This window comes from Myotis lucifugus, unplaced genomic scaffold, assembly GCF_000147115.1.
Source record: "Myotis lucifugus unplaced genomic scaffold, Myoluc2.0 scaffold_144, whole genome shotgun sequence".
NCBI lineage: Eukaryota > Metazoa > Chordata > Mammalia > Chiroptera > Vespertilionidae > Myotis > Myotis lucifugus.
The window spans coordinates 2,971,148-2,989,238 of record NW_005871192.1 but is presented as its reverse complement, the minus strand read 5'-3'; the positions used below and the strand labels follow the sequence as shown (position 1 = coordinate 2,989,238).

General features: G+C 34.7%; 1 protein-coding gene across 1 annotated transcript in view; it reads left to right on the top strand.

Moving 5' to 3' along the window:
• CCDC171 (coiled-coil domain containing 171) overlaps positions 1 to 18,091 on the top strand; it is a 235,555-nt gene that overhangs the window by 140,338 nt on the left and 77,126 nt on the right. Inside the window, 2 exon segments of the mRNA XM_023758907.1 lie at positions 12,159 to 12,304; positions 14,231 to 14,285. Coding sequence (XP_023614675.1) covers positions 12,159 to 12,304; positions 14,231 to 14,285 — 201 coding nt within the window.

Here is an 18,091-nt window from a genome sequence, read left to right as displayed (position 1 = left end):
TACTTCTGCCCACGTTTAATTGGCCAAAGAAATCAGATAGGATAGGAAACACTAATCCCCTTTCCAGAAGAAGTACTACCAGTTATAAATATCCCTGGGACAGCAGCATATACTTTCTCCTCAGGGACTGGGATAAACATAGTCCACTACAATAACTAACTTTTTACTTTTATAATATACAGGAAAGATGAAGAAACTGTTTCTCTGACTGGATTTAGTATAACTTTACCTTTTAACATCTGTAGCTTTTATCTCATTTATTAGGAGGGTTGAAAACTGGGAGTCATATGTCTAGTTGGCACTTTTCTCTCTTGCTCTAGAGTTCTTAGTATAAAAAGAAAAAGATTATTTAGTGTGTTTTGGTGTATTTCTTTAAATAAGCTTGAATGTTTTAGAACAAGCATGTCAAACTCCCGGCCCGCTGGCTGCATGTGGCCCACAAGGAATATTTTGCTGCCCAGCTAGTATAACGGTATGTAAGAAACATTTTAATAAAAATTTTGTAACTTAATTTTTACAATATCCTGCTGTACATAATTATTAATAACGGACTGCAGCGCTCGCTAATGACTGATTACTATAATCATGTTGCATTCATTTCCCTTACGCGCCTTATGCAGGCACACCATTTCTCGCCACTAATACTAGCAGTGAATATTTTAGCAGCTGATTGCCATGTCATTATTGGTGTGCACAACAGGAAATATTTCGCTTTTGGAAAACAAGAAAAATAGGTTTATTTGCGTTACGCTTATTAATTTGTGCAGTTATTCAGTGTCTGGTAAGTTAATGTTCAAGAAAAAATATTAATTTTTATTAAAATGTTCTATTATTTTATGTTAATGATTACTCTTATTTCAGCCCTTTGTATTCAGCATGTCTCTATCGAAATAAACCTACGTTTCCATGAAAATTGAAGCTTTTGTTTTTTGCGGCTCACATAAACTTAAATCTTGTTTATTTGGCCCGTATTAGCCATTGAGTTTGAGATGCTTGTTCCAGAATATGTAGACTGTTAGCCATATTCCATAAAGCATTTTCTAGGCTCCAGAAGCCATATGCCTGATATTTCAAGTAGTCACCACTAGATGGTGATCTCGCTCATTTAGAAGGCTTGAACAACTGTGTTTTTCTTCAGGTGAATGGGTTTGTTACAGAGGTATCAGAAATGTAAATCACTAACTTTACGGGAAGCTTCTTATAATCAAAATGGTAGTATTTATTATGTATATATACATGTGTACACACACATTCTCTCTCTCTCTCTCTCTCTCTCTCTCTCTCTCTCTCTCTCTCAGTAAAAATAATGTGTTTTGCTATATTGCTACTTACTAAGAATATGTGTTTGTGTGTGTGTGTGTGTGTGTGTGTGTGTGTGTGTGTGTGTGTGTGTGTTTTCAACTGTTGCTACCCAAACACAGACAAAAGTTTTCCTAAGCACACTTTCTCAAGAAATTACATTGAGGCTTGGGTTCATCTTTCTGCTCTTTTGTAATACTTTGAATTTGCTAACTGCTTCTGAAACTGTGGTTAGTTTAGATGTGAGCCTTCATCTTTATTTAAAAACCCTCTGTATTACTCAACTTCATTTAAGAATATAATTAATATGGTTGAGAAGGATTAAATGCTATATATTTCACTCAGATATCTTAAAAAATAGCTTTCATAGTTCAGTTATCATGTAATGGCAAAGCTGATACTAACCCTTTCAGTTATTTAGAAACTTCATTTAATGGTTACTGCTAGTGGTAACTTTTTTCTCACCTTCTTTCTTCAACATAATCCAACATAGTAACCAATTTGTTATTGGTAAAATGTAAAAAAATTTAAACTATAGACCAATCAATGTGGTTCTTTTTAGAAAACAACCACTAACTTCAATTGTAATCAACTTTTTTTTGCTCCTAAAATATATTCTTTTCATCATATAAATTTTCTGTAACTCAGAGTTTATGGCTGTCATATGATTCAAATACCTTGTAGGAATTCATATAGCTATTAGTAGAAATAAAAATATATAGCTAGGATGCTGCATTTATATGAAGTAAATATTTAGTATATACTCTGTTAACAATGTTGAAGTGAATTTGATTTAATACTCTTCAGCATGCTAAGGAAAACTCTGTTACACCCAGGTCTTTTTAAAAATCCTTTTAATCTAATGTATCACTGAATCTTTATACTCAAAGGTGAGATGTTTTTAAACCTTTGTTAGGGTCCAGTTGAAGATGTAAATGAGCTATTGCAGCATGACCAGAGTGACCTCTTGTATTTATTCTAACTTGGCGGCTATGGTTTGTATATATGATCCCTGAGACAGAGATCAGAGAATGCTGCTCCGCGGCTGTGAATCCTTTGGCAGCTTCCCATGGCTTTCGATGACAATAGTTGGCAAGTAGTTAGCCACAGAGCCCTTCTTTGAACAAAATCTTATACAAAAGCTCATAGAAAACATTAAAGCATATTCTAGTCCAAAGAATGATGGGGGTTGGGAGTCCACTAATTCAAATGTTCCCTGCAAGATATTTGGTGCAACTTTCCGTGGAGCGCTGTAAAAACATCATTTGCAAGACGAAAAAGTCTGGTTTTCTGACCATATCTGGCTTATATGTATCTTTCTAGTGTTTTCTCCTGCCCCTTTCAGGAGCGCCTGTCCTTCAGCCATGCCCAGTTTGAACTTCTGTGCACGTGCCATTTTATCTGAGAATGCCCTTCACAACACGGACTGTGGAGCTGCTTTTTAAACATCTTATCTTTCTAGATCGAAAATCATTTCAGAAAGGAGTATATTTTTTGTATTTATTTATTTACATGTCAGGCTGTCTGGTTTTGAACTGGCTGTATATAACCTTGGGCAAGTTACCTGAACTCAGTGCCTCAATTTCCTCATTTGTAAAATGGAAATAATGGTATTACCTCATAGAGTTGTTATGAGGACTAATTGTATTAATGTCTGACCAAGATAAGCATTTAGGAAGTTCTAGTTGTTATTATTATTTATGGCTTTGGCATGGGTAGGCATATGATAAATGTATTTTGAATGAACAACACAGGAGACTCACATCCTATGTTGAGATTAGGTTTTAGGATCAGTGCATAAGGCCAAAATCTTAGTCAAAAGTATCTTTAGGAATCCCTTTGGAAATCTAACAGAGATAGTGGAACTCATTAGTAGAAAAATGATTAAGCCATTGCATTTTTTTTACCCTTTTCAGTCTACCCAATTCAATAAACTGTTTATATTTGCTTTTAGTCCTTTCAAAGGCCTAGGCTGGGCTAAATGAGAGATGCCATATTCTAAACAAATTCAAAACAGCCAGATTTTCTTCCATGTTGGTAGATATTGCCATTTCTTTGGTTGGGCAGCAAGGAAGAGGTTGGTTTCTTTCAGGGGCCAATGAAAATACATTTTTATATGGAGATACTCTCATTTTCACCTCCTTGTTGGAGTATTGGCAGTCAGTCTCAGAGAAATGTGGGAAGTGAGGGCAACCAGTTGAATCAGCTGGTTTTGTTGTTGCTGTTTGCTTTGTTCCTGTCACCTATTACAGGCTTGTTGTAGATGTTCACAACTGGGAGTTGAACCAGGGCTACTGTATTTGAATTGTTGATTTCTCTTTCAATTCCCTCCCCCCGATTTCTTCTCTTTTATCCCTTTTAGAATAAGTATAATGGGATTTTTTTAAGTCAAATACAACTCTACTTTCATATCTTTGATTAACAAATTTCAGTACTAATTACTGATTCTGTTACTATAACACTAATATAGTGTGTATGGTGTCAGTTCTTTAAGGGTGGCATATTTGGATTAAATTAGACACATCTATGGCTTTTTACATAGTAGCTAAGATTTTCTTCATGGGGCAGTTAGCGACAAGTGCTGATATTATAGAGCTTGATATACTGTTATGATAGTGTGGAAGTCTTCTAATAAATATTTAAAAAGTTGAGGTTATAAGAGACAGCTGAAATTCAAGATCTGCAGGGAAAGTTCAGTGCTATTGTTGCAAATGTATAAAGAAAAGAGACAAAGAGAACTCCATTGCTTTTTGAAAGGTTTTTAAAAAAGCATCAGCCCATACAGGCTTGAATTATATAAAATTCTGTACTGCAATGGCTTGCTATAGAATTCAGTCTTACTTTGCAAATATTTTTTTTATTTCATTAGTACATTTAATAAATGATGACAGTAATCCCATGTTCATACAGGGAATCTTGAATTGTGCATGCTTTGATTTTTGATGTGGAAATTCTATTACACCAAAATCCTTATTGGAGTTTATTTTAATATAAGTAGATAGCAAGCACGAAATACCTTACTGATTTTACCAAGAACTTGATAAATAGATAAAATATTGTTTTCACATTTCAATGAGGATTCCCAGTTAGTGGATTTTATGGGAAATCTGGAGAGCTGGTTACTAATATTGTTGTAGTGCAGGATAAAGAATAAGGGTTTAGATTTAGAGGACCTGGACTCACATTTTGGCATAAATGCATTTAGTAGTTATATTACCTTGGGAACATTACTTCTGTGATTTTTAGTTTCCCTACAGGTAAAATAGGGAGTTGGCCTAAGCCGGCAGTTGGACATCCCCTGAGGGGTCTAGACTGCGAGAGGGCGCAGGCCGGGCTGATGGACCCACCCCCACCCCGTTCCCAGTGCACCGGGCCTCTAGTTATCTATATTTTTTTCAAATTCTTCTTAGACAGTTGTTTTAGGTAGTTCTCAAATGCCTTTAAAGCAGCATTTCATTCTAAATCTATTTCTACAACCGAAATCATAGGTTGACTCATTTAAATTATTGCTAGGGAATTCAGAACTTTTTAGACCTCCACATAGCTAGGATTATTAACTATGAAGTTTTTGGGTAGCCTGTAGCTGACGAAGGTCCAACAGAAGAATCTGTATGTGTTCCATCCCCATTGTATTTCTTAGGCCTTCACTGAGAGAACTTAGAGGTCAGGTGAGAGCTGGTTTTCTTACAGCAGCAGCATGATGCTTGTCACCTGCTGCTAGTTTCTGTCTCAGAAGGCCTGTAGGACAATCAAATGCAGTGTGCTTTATACTCTGGGAAAACATTACTGCCTCAGTACTGCTTACATGCCACCTGCCTTTCTGTACTTTTCTGGATATTTTCTAGTTGAGAAGCCTCTCATGACTCTTTATTATCCTCTTTTCTGTTATTTAGAATGTGTTTTAACTATTTCTCCCACTTTACCTCATTATCATCTAACACTCTTAGTCTACCAGAGTTTTGTATTAAACATGTGTGGTTTAGAAAAAAATAGCATTCAATATATTTTGATCACTTTTATTAGTTTCCTTTTTTTCCCATTATATTTTACTATTAATCACTTTCACTTAATTTACTGGGGAGGAATATTGATGGAATATAGGAGAACATTTTCAAAGGAGTATGTGAGAATATGATACCAAGAATCATAAAGCATTAGACAACAAAATATTACAGCATACTCTGAAATTTGAAAGGTGAATTTTCATTGCTCATCTGCTCCATTGTTTTTGATAATAAAACAATGCTTATAAAAGTAACTTATTTTACCTTTGTTTTTCTTAATTTCCTTTTATCTTTTTCAAGTGTGATAGAAATAGTGATTTTTTAAAAAATTATATGTTTATATATGTATATGTATAAATGATGATGTAGAAATAAAATGGAAACATAAGTGACCACATATAGGTGGGGATTTAAAGAACATTATGCAATTACACTATACAAGGAAGTATAAGTATTGCATTAATTATATATAGTAAATTTATTTAGCCTCTGGACACTTCCACACCTGTTATCTTACCAGACATGTGAGTTCTAATTAGGGTTGTCACTTATTTACTCAACCCCCAAAGTGAGTAAGTTATTTAAAGATCTTCAGCTTCAGTTTATAATGTCACCTACCTTCTGCATAGAATTATTATTAGAAAACAATAATATAGCATCCCTAAGGAAAATAACTTAAAATTTCAAAACTTTTAATTCAAGTTATACATATAAAATATAGACTACAAAGACTGAAATATGTTCCTACATTAATTTTACCATCTGTTACTATTTTATATTTATTATAAATTCTCTAGTTGCTTATCTCCCAAATTTTCAGGCTTTGTTGTAGACCATGTTATTCTTTAGTTTTATCCCTAACTTGTTTACCCAATTATAATTTTAACTTTATATTTTCTGTGGCAACCTATATGGTTTGATCTGCCCAGCAGCTACTCAATTCTTGATTAATATAACTTCTAGTTGTCACATTATAATAGTAGGACTGAAGACAGTGCTATTTCCTTTTCCAACATTAGTTTTACTGTCTTGAGATGTTTTACACACTTTATCACAATTTAGGAACATTAATTCAAAACTTATAGTCAGATAGCAGTAAATTAAAAAAAATATTATAGATGTTTCTTTCCCCCTGACCTAGGAAATGTAGCTTAGTTCTTTATGACAGGTGTGTTGTCTTGCCTTTCATTTTGTATGACTAACTTTTATACCAAATTGAATAAGCCATTAGCTTTTAGTCTGTAGGAATGTGGATCCATAGATATTTCCCATTAGACAAAAGAAAATCTATACCAGCGATATCCCCTGGGGCTCAGCCTTCCTAGCTGGCCTAATGGTCTAAAGCTCTGCTATGCTGTACCCTTATGAGAAAGAACTATGTTGGATGATTTCCTTAACATCCAGAAATATTAGTTGGAGAATTGGCACAGTTTTCAGATAACTTTAACTTTTGTACTATACTACATGTATTAATCAAACATTCTGATTCAGGGAATTCATGTTACAAATTTTATATTTTTGAAACTATTGCAAAACACAAATTATTAACTCTGTATATATATCTTGAGTAGTTTAAAATTAGAGTTTGCGGAAATGAGACGTACTATATTTAGGTAGCCATGGTGTTTTCAGAAATTTTGCTTTATTCAAAAAGAATCTCCACTGGTGATGGTTGCACAGCTCTGTGAATATACTAAAACCCACTGAATTGCACCATTGAAATGGGTGAGTTTTGTGGTATGTGAATTATATCTCAATAAAGCTGCTATTTAAAAAAAATTCACTGAACAAATTGTTCTCATAGATACAAACTAATAGAATTTCAAATTCTACTTACAATTTATTTAAAACATTTTTAGTCTTAATAAACATTCAAAACGTTAGAAATATGTAATTGCCAGTATATGTGACTTAAAAATAGTTTGTGTTCTTGTTCAATAGTAATACATGTTGTTATAGAAAGTTAAGAAACTATAGATAAGACAAAAAGACTTCAAAATGTCTGGGTCTTTTAAAAATATTTTATTTATTGATTTGAGAGAGAGAGAGAGAGAGAGAGAGAGAGAGACTGAGAGAGACCGAGAGGAGGATGGGGAGAGAGAGGAAAAGATCGATTTGTTGTTCCACAACAAATGGAGATGGGATCTGCAACCTTCATGTGTCAGGACGACACTAGCCAACTGAGCTACCCAGCCAGGGCAATGTGTGGATCTTTAGACTTTCACCTCTACCATGTATTCTGTCTCTAAGCTTTCTCTACACTTAACTACAGTCATGCGCCACGTAGACAACCTTTCAGTCAACAGTGGACTGACTGCATGTGTGATGGTGGTCCCATAAGGTCATAATTGAGCCGAAAAATTTCTGTCGCTTAGTGACGTGGTAGCCATCATGATGTTGTAGTGCAACACATTACACACATGTCTGTGGTGATGCTGGTGTAACGAACCTGCACTGCCAGTCGTATAAAAGTATAGTAATACGATTATATATAGTGCACAATACTTGATAATGATTATAAATGACTGTTACTGGTTTATACACTTTATCACAATTTACTATACCATACTTTTTTTGGTATTTACTATACCATACTTTTAATTGTTATTTTAGAGTGTACGCTTTCTACTTGTAAAAAAGTGTGCTGTTAAACAGTATGTTGTGTTACCCTGTCAGCAGCTACACATCTGGTGCTTACCGTGTCTCTTGATGGTGCGCCATTTTCTCTTGTGCTTTATTTGATCTCATGTTGTTTTATAACTTTAGTGTAGACTAAGTGTACAATGTTTATGAAGTCTGCAGTAGTGCACCGTAATGTCCCAGGTCATCACATTCCCTCACCACTCACTCACCAACTCACCTAGAGCAACTTCCTGTCTTACAAGTTGTATTCATGGTAAGTGCCCTGTATGGGTGTACGATTTTTATACTTTTTATACCCTATTTTTACTGTACTTTTTCTGTGTTTAGATATACAAATACTTACCATTGTGTTACAGTTGTAGTATAGTAACATGCTATACAGGCTGGAAGCCTAGGAGCAGTAGGCGATATCATACTGCCTAGGTGTGTAGTAGGCTGTACCACCTACGTGTGTGTAACTGCACTCTCTGATGTTCACACGACAGCAAGATCACCTAATGACACATTTCTCAAAAGGTATCCCTGTCATTAAGCAGTGCCTGACTGTACTTCCTTGTCATCCATACTTTTCCTGCCAGCTTTCATTTGTAGTAAGTGGCTTTTCATGGCCATCTTAGGAAAACAACCAGGTGTAAAAATACCTTTTTATAATAAGAGTTTAGTGAGAGCTTTGGCTTTTTCTCCCTGGACTATGAGAGGTATACATGAAGGTGAGCAACAACAGCATTATCTAAAAAGAAATACAATAAATATCTTGCAGAACAGTTTTTGAAATGCAGTCAGTTTGGGATTTTGTTTTAAAAATTTACTTTAAAACATTTTGGATTTAAAGTGAAAACTTGGAATCTTAAATAAATAATATTGTGGCATTGGTTTTTATATAGCTGGACTATTTCTTTGTCTTAAAAAAAACTCTTGTTTCCCTATTTCGCATTAACTTTCTCACAGCTAAAATTGTTCACAACACAGTTTAAAGATAAATGCAGTATCAGGCTTTGAATTCCTTTTTTTTGGTAAATATTAAGACCTGAGTACAAAATGAGGGCTGTATTGTGGATTAAGTGAAATATCTCAAGGCTGTGCTGTTCTGATAACTGAACCTGAAGTGACCTTTCTCAGACACAATTACAGAGCTGTATGTTTTTCCTTTAATTTCATCAGGGGTTTAATTAGTATACAAATAAAACTTCCCTTATCTTCCTTTCTACCTAATTGGCTTGTCTTCGCTTGTATATGAAGTATGTGAAAGTGGGCTGTAATTAGGGTGACCGTGTTAACCTTTTTTCCTCAAATGTACTGTTGCCTAAAGGCCTCAAGGCCTGAAAACAGTGCTTTGGATTATTGCTTTGCAATCACTATGGCTGTCCCACAGGTTTTCTCATGAGCAGAAGGGCTTTGGGTGCTGCAGGTTCCCACTGCTTAACAGGATCTTCATTCTTCTCCCCACTAAATGTTTATTGATTATCTCGCTGTTCCAGGCTCAGCCTCCAACAACTTAATATCAGGTGACAGTCAGGAGAGTTCTCCAAGTAATTAGAGTTGAGCATTGGGGGAACAATTAGGAGCAGAGTTATTAAACTTGATTTATCCTATTCTCTCCTGAACAGTTTCTTGGATATCAGAACATCACACTTTCACAATCTACCCTGGTTGAGAAATTAGTGGCTAACCTGCTGCTTATCATTGTTGCCTTGCTGCCTAGAGGCACACCCTCTTGGTTTCAGTCATTCAGTTGGAAATATTAGAGTCCATAAAGTTTATCATAGGTTTTAATTAGGTAAATCTGAACAGGAGGAAAGCTGAATTAAAAACTGTATGTATGTAAAACAGGCATTATATACGATTTAGGTACATATGTGTGATACATACATGCACACAAATGTAAATATATTTTTCTTTCTTGAATACTCAGTGTTAGGATTTTAAAAGAACTACTTTGTCATCAAAAACAAGAAAGGTGAGTATTAGAGAAAAAACATTATTGAATCATTTTTTATGTCTTGTTGTTTTGCATATATCTCTATGGACCCATTGATGTGAATAGCTTCCATTGTGATGTCCCTCAACTCTTTAAAATGAGAATTCTGTGTGTATTTGATAAAAAGTATAATGATTAAAAACAACTTTTATCTCTTCATTTTCACACTAAGGAAGTATGGTCTCTGTTACTTTGTTTATACCACTTTCTGTTCATTTTCTGTAATTTCAGTCTTGGAATAGGCTCTTCAGCTATGCCTCTGAAAGTGAGCTTTAGGAGAGATTGACAGCTCCCTGCCATTGTCCCTAAAGAGGAAAATGAAAGAAGATTGAGACATGTAGTAGAAATTTTAATTTTATGAGTTATATCTTCTTTGAAAGGGTATCCTAGGATTGTTGAAAAGTCAAGTGTGGTTTTATAATGATTCCAAAGTCATGGGTTCACTCAGATTGGACCAGCGAGCTTCTATTATGTACAAGGTTGGAGACAATGTCCTGAATACCCCTCACAAATACACACCTCTAGCATGAGTTACTGAGCAAAAGAATTTGAAAGGATTTGCACAAATCTATTATTTCTGTTGGAAAAAGAATTCAAGCTTTATGTGTAAATGACTGGTGGTGGATCATTAGTTTTATCTTCATACCTGAAAAATGCCATTTTTAAAATCTGAGATATGTCAGAAATACTGGCTTTAAAATGACTCAAATATGGGTTTTTTTATTATTTTTTTAATGAAGAAATCACATGATGCTTCATTGCCTTTAAATATCTTAACTTTGGCACAAAATAAGTAGGTTTTCTTATGGCTTTTAAAATTTGTTTCTTGTCTTTTTGAAGTTGGTTTGAATCTGACTATTTCTATAGTAGGATGGTCTTAAAGATCTGTTATACTAAAGATTTAAAGTAAATTATAATATTTAATAAGTAATCACAGTTTACTTATTTTTAATTTTTTACATATTTGTCTGATAGCAACTTGACTATTTGAAATGTAAAATACAAAATTTAAAAATTCAACATTTTAAAATACCTGATTTGATGGATGATTGCTTTCATTCACTAATATTTAGAGTGAATTCATTGTGTGAGCTCCAGCTTGAGTTTTTTATACTATATTGTGAACGCACTAAAAGAATATTATTAGGAGAGTTTCAAACATGAAATTATTTCATTTTGGTTATTCTTTACTGGATATTTGAAGCATAGTTGTGACTGAGCAAGAAGAAAAACAATTATAGGTATGCAGTCAGTTATTCAGCTCATTGTCCAACAAATTTAAATGAAAAACTGTTTGATAAGCTTATATTTTTGAAATTTCACAGGCAAAGGAGTGAGCAGATTTTTAGTGCTAAGAGATACTCTGGTACCTATACTATTTTACATCCTAGAATTTAAATGAGCTCTAGAAAGTGCTCCTTTAAATTGTGAGTTTCTCATTCTAAAACTTCTAGCCCTAAAGTCAAGATAAAGTTGTATTCTTGCATCTTGAAATTTTTATGCTAAGAGAATATTTTAGATTAAAGCAAATAGCAAATAGCAGTGAACAGATTTTATACTTCTGCGACTATTAGAATATTTATGGAATATAAATAATTCCAACTGCAAGTATTACTTATACCTTTCTCTGTTGAAACATGTTGATCACATTGTGTTGCTATTCTGAACATGAGAGTTACTTATAGGAAGTAAGTGAATTGTATTTTGGAGTTCAATTTGTCCACTGACATGTCTATAGCAACTGTTGTAGATAGATTTGGAAAGACAGTGGTATTTTTAAATACTGGGTTCCCTTTTCTCTTCTAGGTGTCATAATCCCCCTTCCTCTCAATCATATGCATACTTTGGGCATATGATAGTTTTGGTTTCAAATAGACTTTAAATTTCATGTGCTCCCCCCCTCTTTATTTTTCATCATTAAAAGAAAATGCAACTGGAGGTTTTTATAAGCAGATCTTTTTTAGTAAGAATAAAATGTATTTGCTTTGCAGTATTTTAAAAAATAAAATAGAGTTGTGTTTTGTAGCTAAACATTTTTCAAAATCTTATTGGTTCTATCATTTCTAATTAGTAAGTATGTAAAATTTTTGCAGAAAATTTGTTAAGCCTTGATGTGTAATGACCCAAGTCTACTTCTCAGTCAGTCTGTACTCTTCTTTGTTTAATAGCCTATGGCATAAATTGAAGTTAATTATCAGGGCTGACAAGTAACTCTGTTTTCTGTCTGCTTGCAGAGTCTCTCCGAGGCAAAGATGGAGCTGAGAAGAAAAGATCAATCTCTGCGTCAGCTCAATAGACATCTTACCCAGCTGGAGCAGGACAAGCGTCGACTGGAGGAGAACATCCACGATGCTGAGAGTGCCCTCCGCATGGCAGCCAAGTGAGCATTTGGACCTTGGGGAGATCACTTAAAACAGACAAAAGATCAATTCTTACTTTCATGCTCCGGGTTTTAGCCCTGGATAATACAGTGTTAGAAAACAAAAGTACAGCTGTCTCTCTTTGAAATTCTCTGATATATCCCCAGAAAAGAAAACTCTTCACTCAACATTCTAAATGTATACTTTATTGAGAAACTTCAGAAAAGTATAAGTGTCTATATAACATCTAATGAGGTGTATTTGGGGCTCTGTTGAAATGTTACATGTTTGAAACCATGCTTTTATTAATAAGAAATGTAAGTCTCTTTATTTAAAAGTTTTGCAGAGTTTCTTCTATTACATATTCCTAACCCCTTCTTGTCCCACTTATTTCCAAATTTTGCTCTGCATATATTATACTAATATTGCAAGTAATATTTCCATAAAAATGTTAGTATACAATCAACATGTATATCATAGCATCTTTCTAAGTGCACTAAAAACATATTGATCATTGAAAAGTCATTTAATTTTATAGCTGTCTATTCTGATATGTTAAATAGAAAAAATATACAGTTTTCAGAGAGAGCAACTATGTAAATGTGATGGGAGTGTTTTTCTTTTACCAGGTAATCAAGTTGACATACACCATGAAGTTCAAATTGAACAGTTCTCTTGGGCATTTTTATTTGTTCCCCACATTAAATTACATGGAGTACTTTAAGACAGTCCTTTGTACAACAGCATGGCTTAAAGAAAATCTATTTATGGATTAAAGAAACGTCTAATTTTAATAAAATAAGTGTTTTCTAAATTTGAAATTCTGGATTCCTATACTTACAAAAATGTTTATATTAATTAAACATTTTTTGAGACAAACTCTCTTGTTAAATGCTTATCATGAAATATGAATATAGTCTGTGAACTAAATCATAGGATGGAGAATCTGCAATCTTAGGATATCCACAGCTTTGCCAGTGAGCTTGGGAAATTGCTCATACATAATGAAAAAATCAGTTTACCAAGGCCAAAATGTGGCATGTTTGAAAAATATAAAGCTGTATAACATTGCATCACTGTATTAGGTGTATACAATTGTCATAGAAAAAAATATAAATTTGACTAAATCGGGTTTTTGTTTTCATTGTTCAGTGGTAAGTTTCCTCAGGCCAAATGAGAAGGTGATTTCTAGTGTGCTTTATAGTTCTGAAAATTCTGAGATTAAGGAAAACAAGGTTATAAAACCTTCAGATTCATATTATATCAAAACATTGCTGCTAATTCAAGAATTTGGCTTGTCTGTGAAATTTGAAGAGCTAATACATTGATTGCTTCCGGTTTTCAGTCTATAATTTAACATTACATTTTTGTCTTTAGCATTTTCATCCAAACTTCTTACTTAATTATTAAGGCCAAATTCAATATGTAAAGCCAGTAGAAGAAATTAGTAACTTTGCCTAGTTCTAGTCAAGGTCATAGACAGTTTTTGTGCATTTATTATAGCACAAAAAGACTACAGAAGGAAAATATTATTTTGCATAGTATGGCCATTTATAATATATCCCTACCACTAATATTTAAAATTTTTTTAAATTATAAATAAAAAGAGTAAAAGTTTAGCCTTTTCAGTACATTTTAATTCATTAAATAACCATGATTTTATTTTTCTTTCCTTTTCACTTCTTTAACTTAGAAGATGCCCTTAAGATTTTTTCCCCTCCTCTAATCTATGATAGGCAATATGATTGAAGGTAAGAGTTAAATATGGGGAAAAAAAGATTTAACTGTGGAGATATACCAGTGAGTATAGTTAGGTTTTATGCTTTTAGAAGGAGTACAATGATAACTAACCTTTATTTTTCAACAATAGCAACTTATGTTAAAAATGTATAACATTTGTAGTAAGGTATGGGTTTTACTAACACCTAATCTTTGTTTCTTTCTAGAGACAAAGATTGTGTTGCCAGTCATATGAGAACAGTAGAAAATATGCTTCATAAGGTATTGTAATTTTTCTTAAATATTGTTCAACTTGTATTATGACACAGTTCTCCTAATCATCATTTTTATTAAGTGCAGACCACTTTAATTCATCTTGTACTTTCTTTAAAAATAAGTGAGCAAAAGGTCCTTTCAAATGACTGAAAATTTGTATTATACAGTGCTACATTGCATAACTTTTTCAGAATTCACATCGTGAACATAATAAAACTATGAAAATAGCGGTTTCCCCAAACTGATATAATTGCACTTGAATTATTTGTGGTCTTTGCTGAATGAACCAGAGGTCATTAAGATTCTTACATGTCTCATAATCATAAAATGTTTGACCACACTGTCTAACCTCTCACCACTCTTAAACCTACTATCCTATACATGTATATATAGACAGAGACATAATGTATTGTATTTGGCAATACTCATATATCTTAGCTAGGCAGTAATGTTTTCCAAGTTGTAATTTATGTTCTTACAGGAATGTTTTTTAAAGTAGAAATTTAATATATTTAATAATGTTACATTCTTAAATTCGATTACTTCTATATGGTAAATTGACTTTTCATTTGCAATGATGAGCAGCATTATAAAGATACTATGTTATTACTAAAAACAATATATTAACTGGCTGTGTATTTTATTAGCACTTCAAATTCAGAGATGATGTATTCACTATTTCACTATTTTAAAAATAGAGAAATGTTATGTATGTGTTTCTGTTATTGTCTAATTGACAATTTGTTGAAAACATAAATACCTAGTACTTTTAAGATAAATGTAATTTATGAATGAATCATATTTAGAATAATATTGTCAATCAAATTTATTATATAGTATAATTTAAGGAAATATTTAATAAATAGTAGCAAACTAATATTTAATATATTTTAACATTATGGAAACATTGGGCCTCCATATTCTTTTATATTGAAAATGACTCACATTATTTTATATCACTAAAGCATTTGGAAAAAACATCTAATATTCTAAAAGCTATTTTTTAAAATAATAGTTGTTTGAAATTATGATTTCTCCCCCTCTAATCTCTCATTTTAAAAAGTTTACACAGTCAGTATAGTTTAAATATGGTCACAGCAAACTCATGTGCTGGAAATCTGAAATTTAGATTTGTAGGAAAAGAGACATTTTTGGTTAGATATTTTTTGTACCATGGGTAGGAGAAATCAATTATGTCATGTATATATGGCATACCTTTTTGTATGGTTATTGTTACTTTTGACATCCAATTGTTTGTTCTTTTTCCCAGCTAGAAGAAAAATGTGTTGAATAGCAGCTATCTTAGGCAATGAATACTAACACCAGAGAAAAACTATCATCAATAATATCTAATCTAATAAAAGACAAACATGCAAATTGACCATACCTTTGCTATGCCTTAAGCCACGCCCACCAGCCAATCAGAGCAACTGTATGCAAATTAACCCAACCAAGATGGCGGCCGGCAGCCACGGAGCTGGAGTGAGCAGGAGGCTTGCTTGCTCCAGTGATGGAGGAAGCCAGCCTGCTGCCGGCTCTCAGCTCCACTCAAAAGCAACAAAGTTGCAATTATAGAAGGTAAATAAACCCCAGATACCTGCTTTCAGCCGGCTGTGGCCACGGAGCTGGAGCGAGCAGGAGCCAGCTCTCGGCTCCACTGAAGGCAACAAAGTTTCAATTATAGAAGGTAAACAAATCCCAGAATTAAAAAAAAAAGGGAAAAAAAGGAGAGGCTAGGAGCTTCCATTACCGACGGGCTTGGCCAGCCTGAAAATGGCCCTCAGCCCCTCACCCAGACTGGCCAGGCACCCCAGTGGGGACCCCCACCCTGAAGGGGGTGTGACCAGCCTGAAAACAGCCATCAGCCCCTCACCCAGGCTGGCCAGGCACCCCAGCGGGACCCCACCCTGATCTGGGACACCTTCAGGGCAAACCAGCCAGCCCTCACCCGTGCACCAGGCCTCTATCCTATATAGTAAAAGGGTAATATGCAAACTGACCCTAACAGCAGAACGACTGGGAATGACTGGTAACTATGACACACACTGACCACCAGGGGGCAGACGCTCAATGCAGGAGCTGCCCTCTGGTGGTCAGGGCGCTCTCACATGGGATGAGCTCTGCTCATCCACAAGCCAGGCTGATGGCTGCCAGTACAGCGGTGGTGGGGGGAGCCTCTCCCGCCTCCTCAGCAGCGCTAAGGATGTCTGACTGCAGCTTAGGTCTGCTCCCTGCTGGCAAGTGGACATCCCCTGAGGGCTGCTGGGCTGCCAGAGGTATGTCTGACTGCCAGCTTAGGCCCAATCCCCCAGGGAGCGGGCCTAAGCCAGCAGGTGGTCCTCCCCCGAGGGGTCCCAGACTGCGAGAGGGCACAGGCCGGGCTGAGGGACCCCTCCCCCCTAGTGCACAAATTTTTGTGCACCGGGCCTCTAGTATATATATGTTATCCTTTCCTTATGAGAATGGAAAAATATATATTTTAAATATAATAAAGATTGATTGCAACAGGACAGTTGTAATCGTACGGTTCTCTCACTATAGTTCCCCCTTTGTTTTTTTTGTATCATATGGAAAGAAAGATGTCTGCGGCTTTGGACTATAGCCACTGGAGATTTACTTTTTCTTTATGGCTTTTCCCTTAAAATTTAATAATTATTTTGATTTACGTCTTTGGAATTTTCTATTTATATAGTGGTTTTTAAATTATCAATTACTTTTAAAGCTTGAAGTAAAAATTTAGGAAAGTTTAATTGATTATTGAGCTAATTCTCTTTTATACAAAGTTTGGGTGAGAATGAATGGATCACAAGGAAGTGGCCCAGGGGTTTCTCTGAAAGTCTCAGGTTGGTGCAGAATGTTGTTACGTAGACATGCCAAAGTTCACAGTTTATTTTTCTGGTCATTTTGGACTGTCTAGTAGTAGCATTTTGCTGTCTTAGAGAAACTAAGAGTAGTACAGAAGGAGGAGTGTCCAGGCTCTTTTTTAAAAAAATATGTTTTAGTGATTTTTTACAGAGAGGAAGGGAGAGGGATAGAGAGAAACATCGATCAGCTGCCTCCTGCACACTCCCTACTGGGGATGTGCCCGCAACCAAGGTACATGCCCTTGACCGGAATCGAACCTGGGACTCTTGAGTCTGCAGGCTGACGACGCTCTATCCACTGAGCCAAACCAGCTAGGGCTGTCCAGGCTCTTTTATGGGACAGTGAAAATGGTTGTGTTTACTTCCAAACTCTTTAGCACAGTTTACCTATTTAAATTTTCTGTTTCTTTTTTGAGTCAGTTTTGGTAGCTTGAATTTTTTCCAGGAATTGGTCTATTTCATCTAGCTTATCTAGATGAAATAGACAAATTTCATCTGGAAAGTGAACATGCAATTGTTCATTTTCTTATAATTGTTTTTATTTCTATAAGATCAGTTGTATGTCACCATTTTTAGTCCTGATTTTAGTAACTTATTAATATTTTTTTCTTGGTAAATCTAGTTGAGGTTTGTCAATTTTGTTGATCTTTCAAAGGAACCACATTTGGTTTTCTTGATTTGCTGTATTGGTTTTCTCTTCTCTATTTCCTTTGTCTGTGCTCCAATAATTTATGTCCTTTTTTGTTTGCTTTGGGTTTACTAGTAGTTTACTTTAATTTTTTTACTTTTCTAAGATGGACCCTTAGGTTATTGGTTTGGGAACCTCCCCTCCCCTCCTCTCCCCTCCTCTCCCCTCTCCTCCCTCCCTTCTCTTCTTTTCCCTTCCTTATATTTAGCCCGCTAGACTCAGTTAGATGATCCCATTTTTTTAGCAATATCAAAGAATCA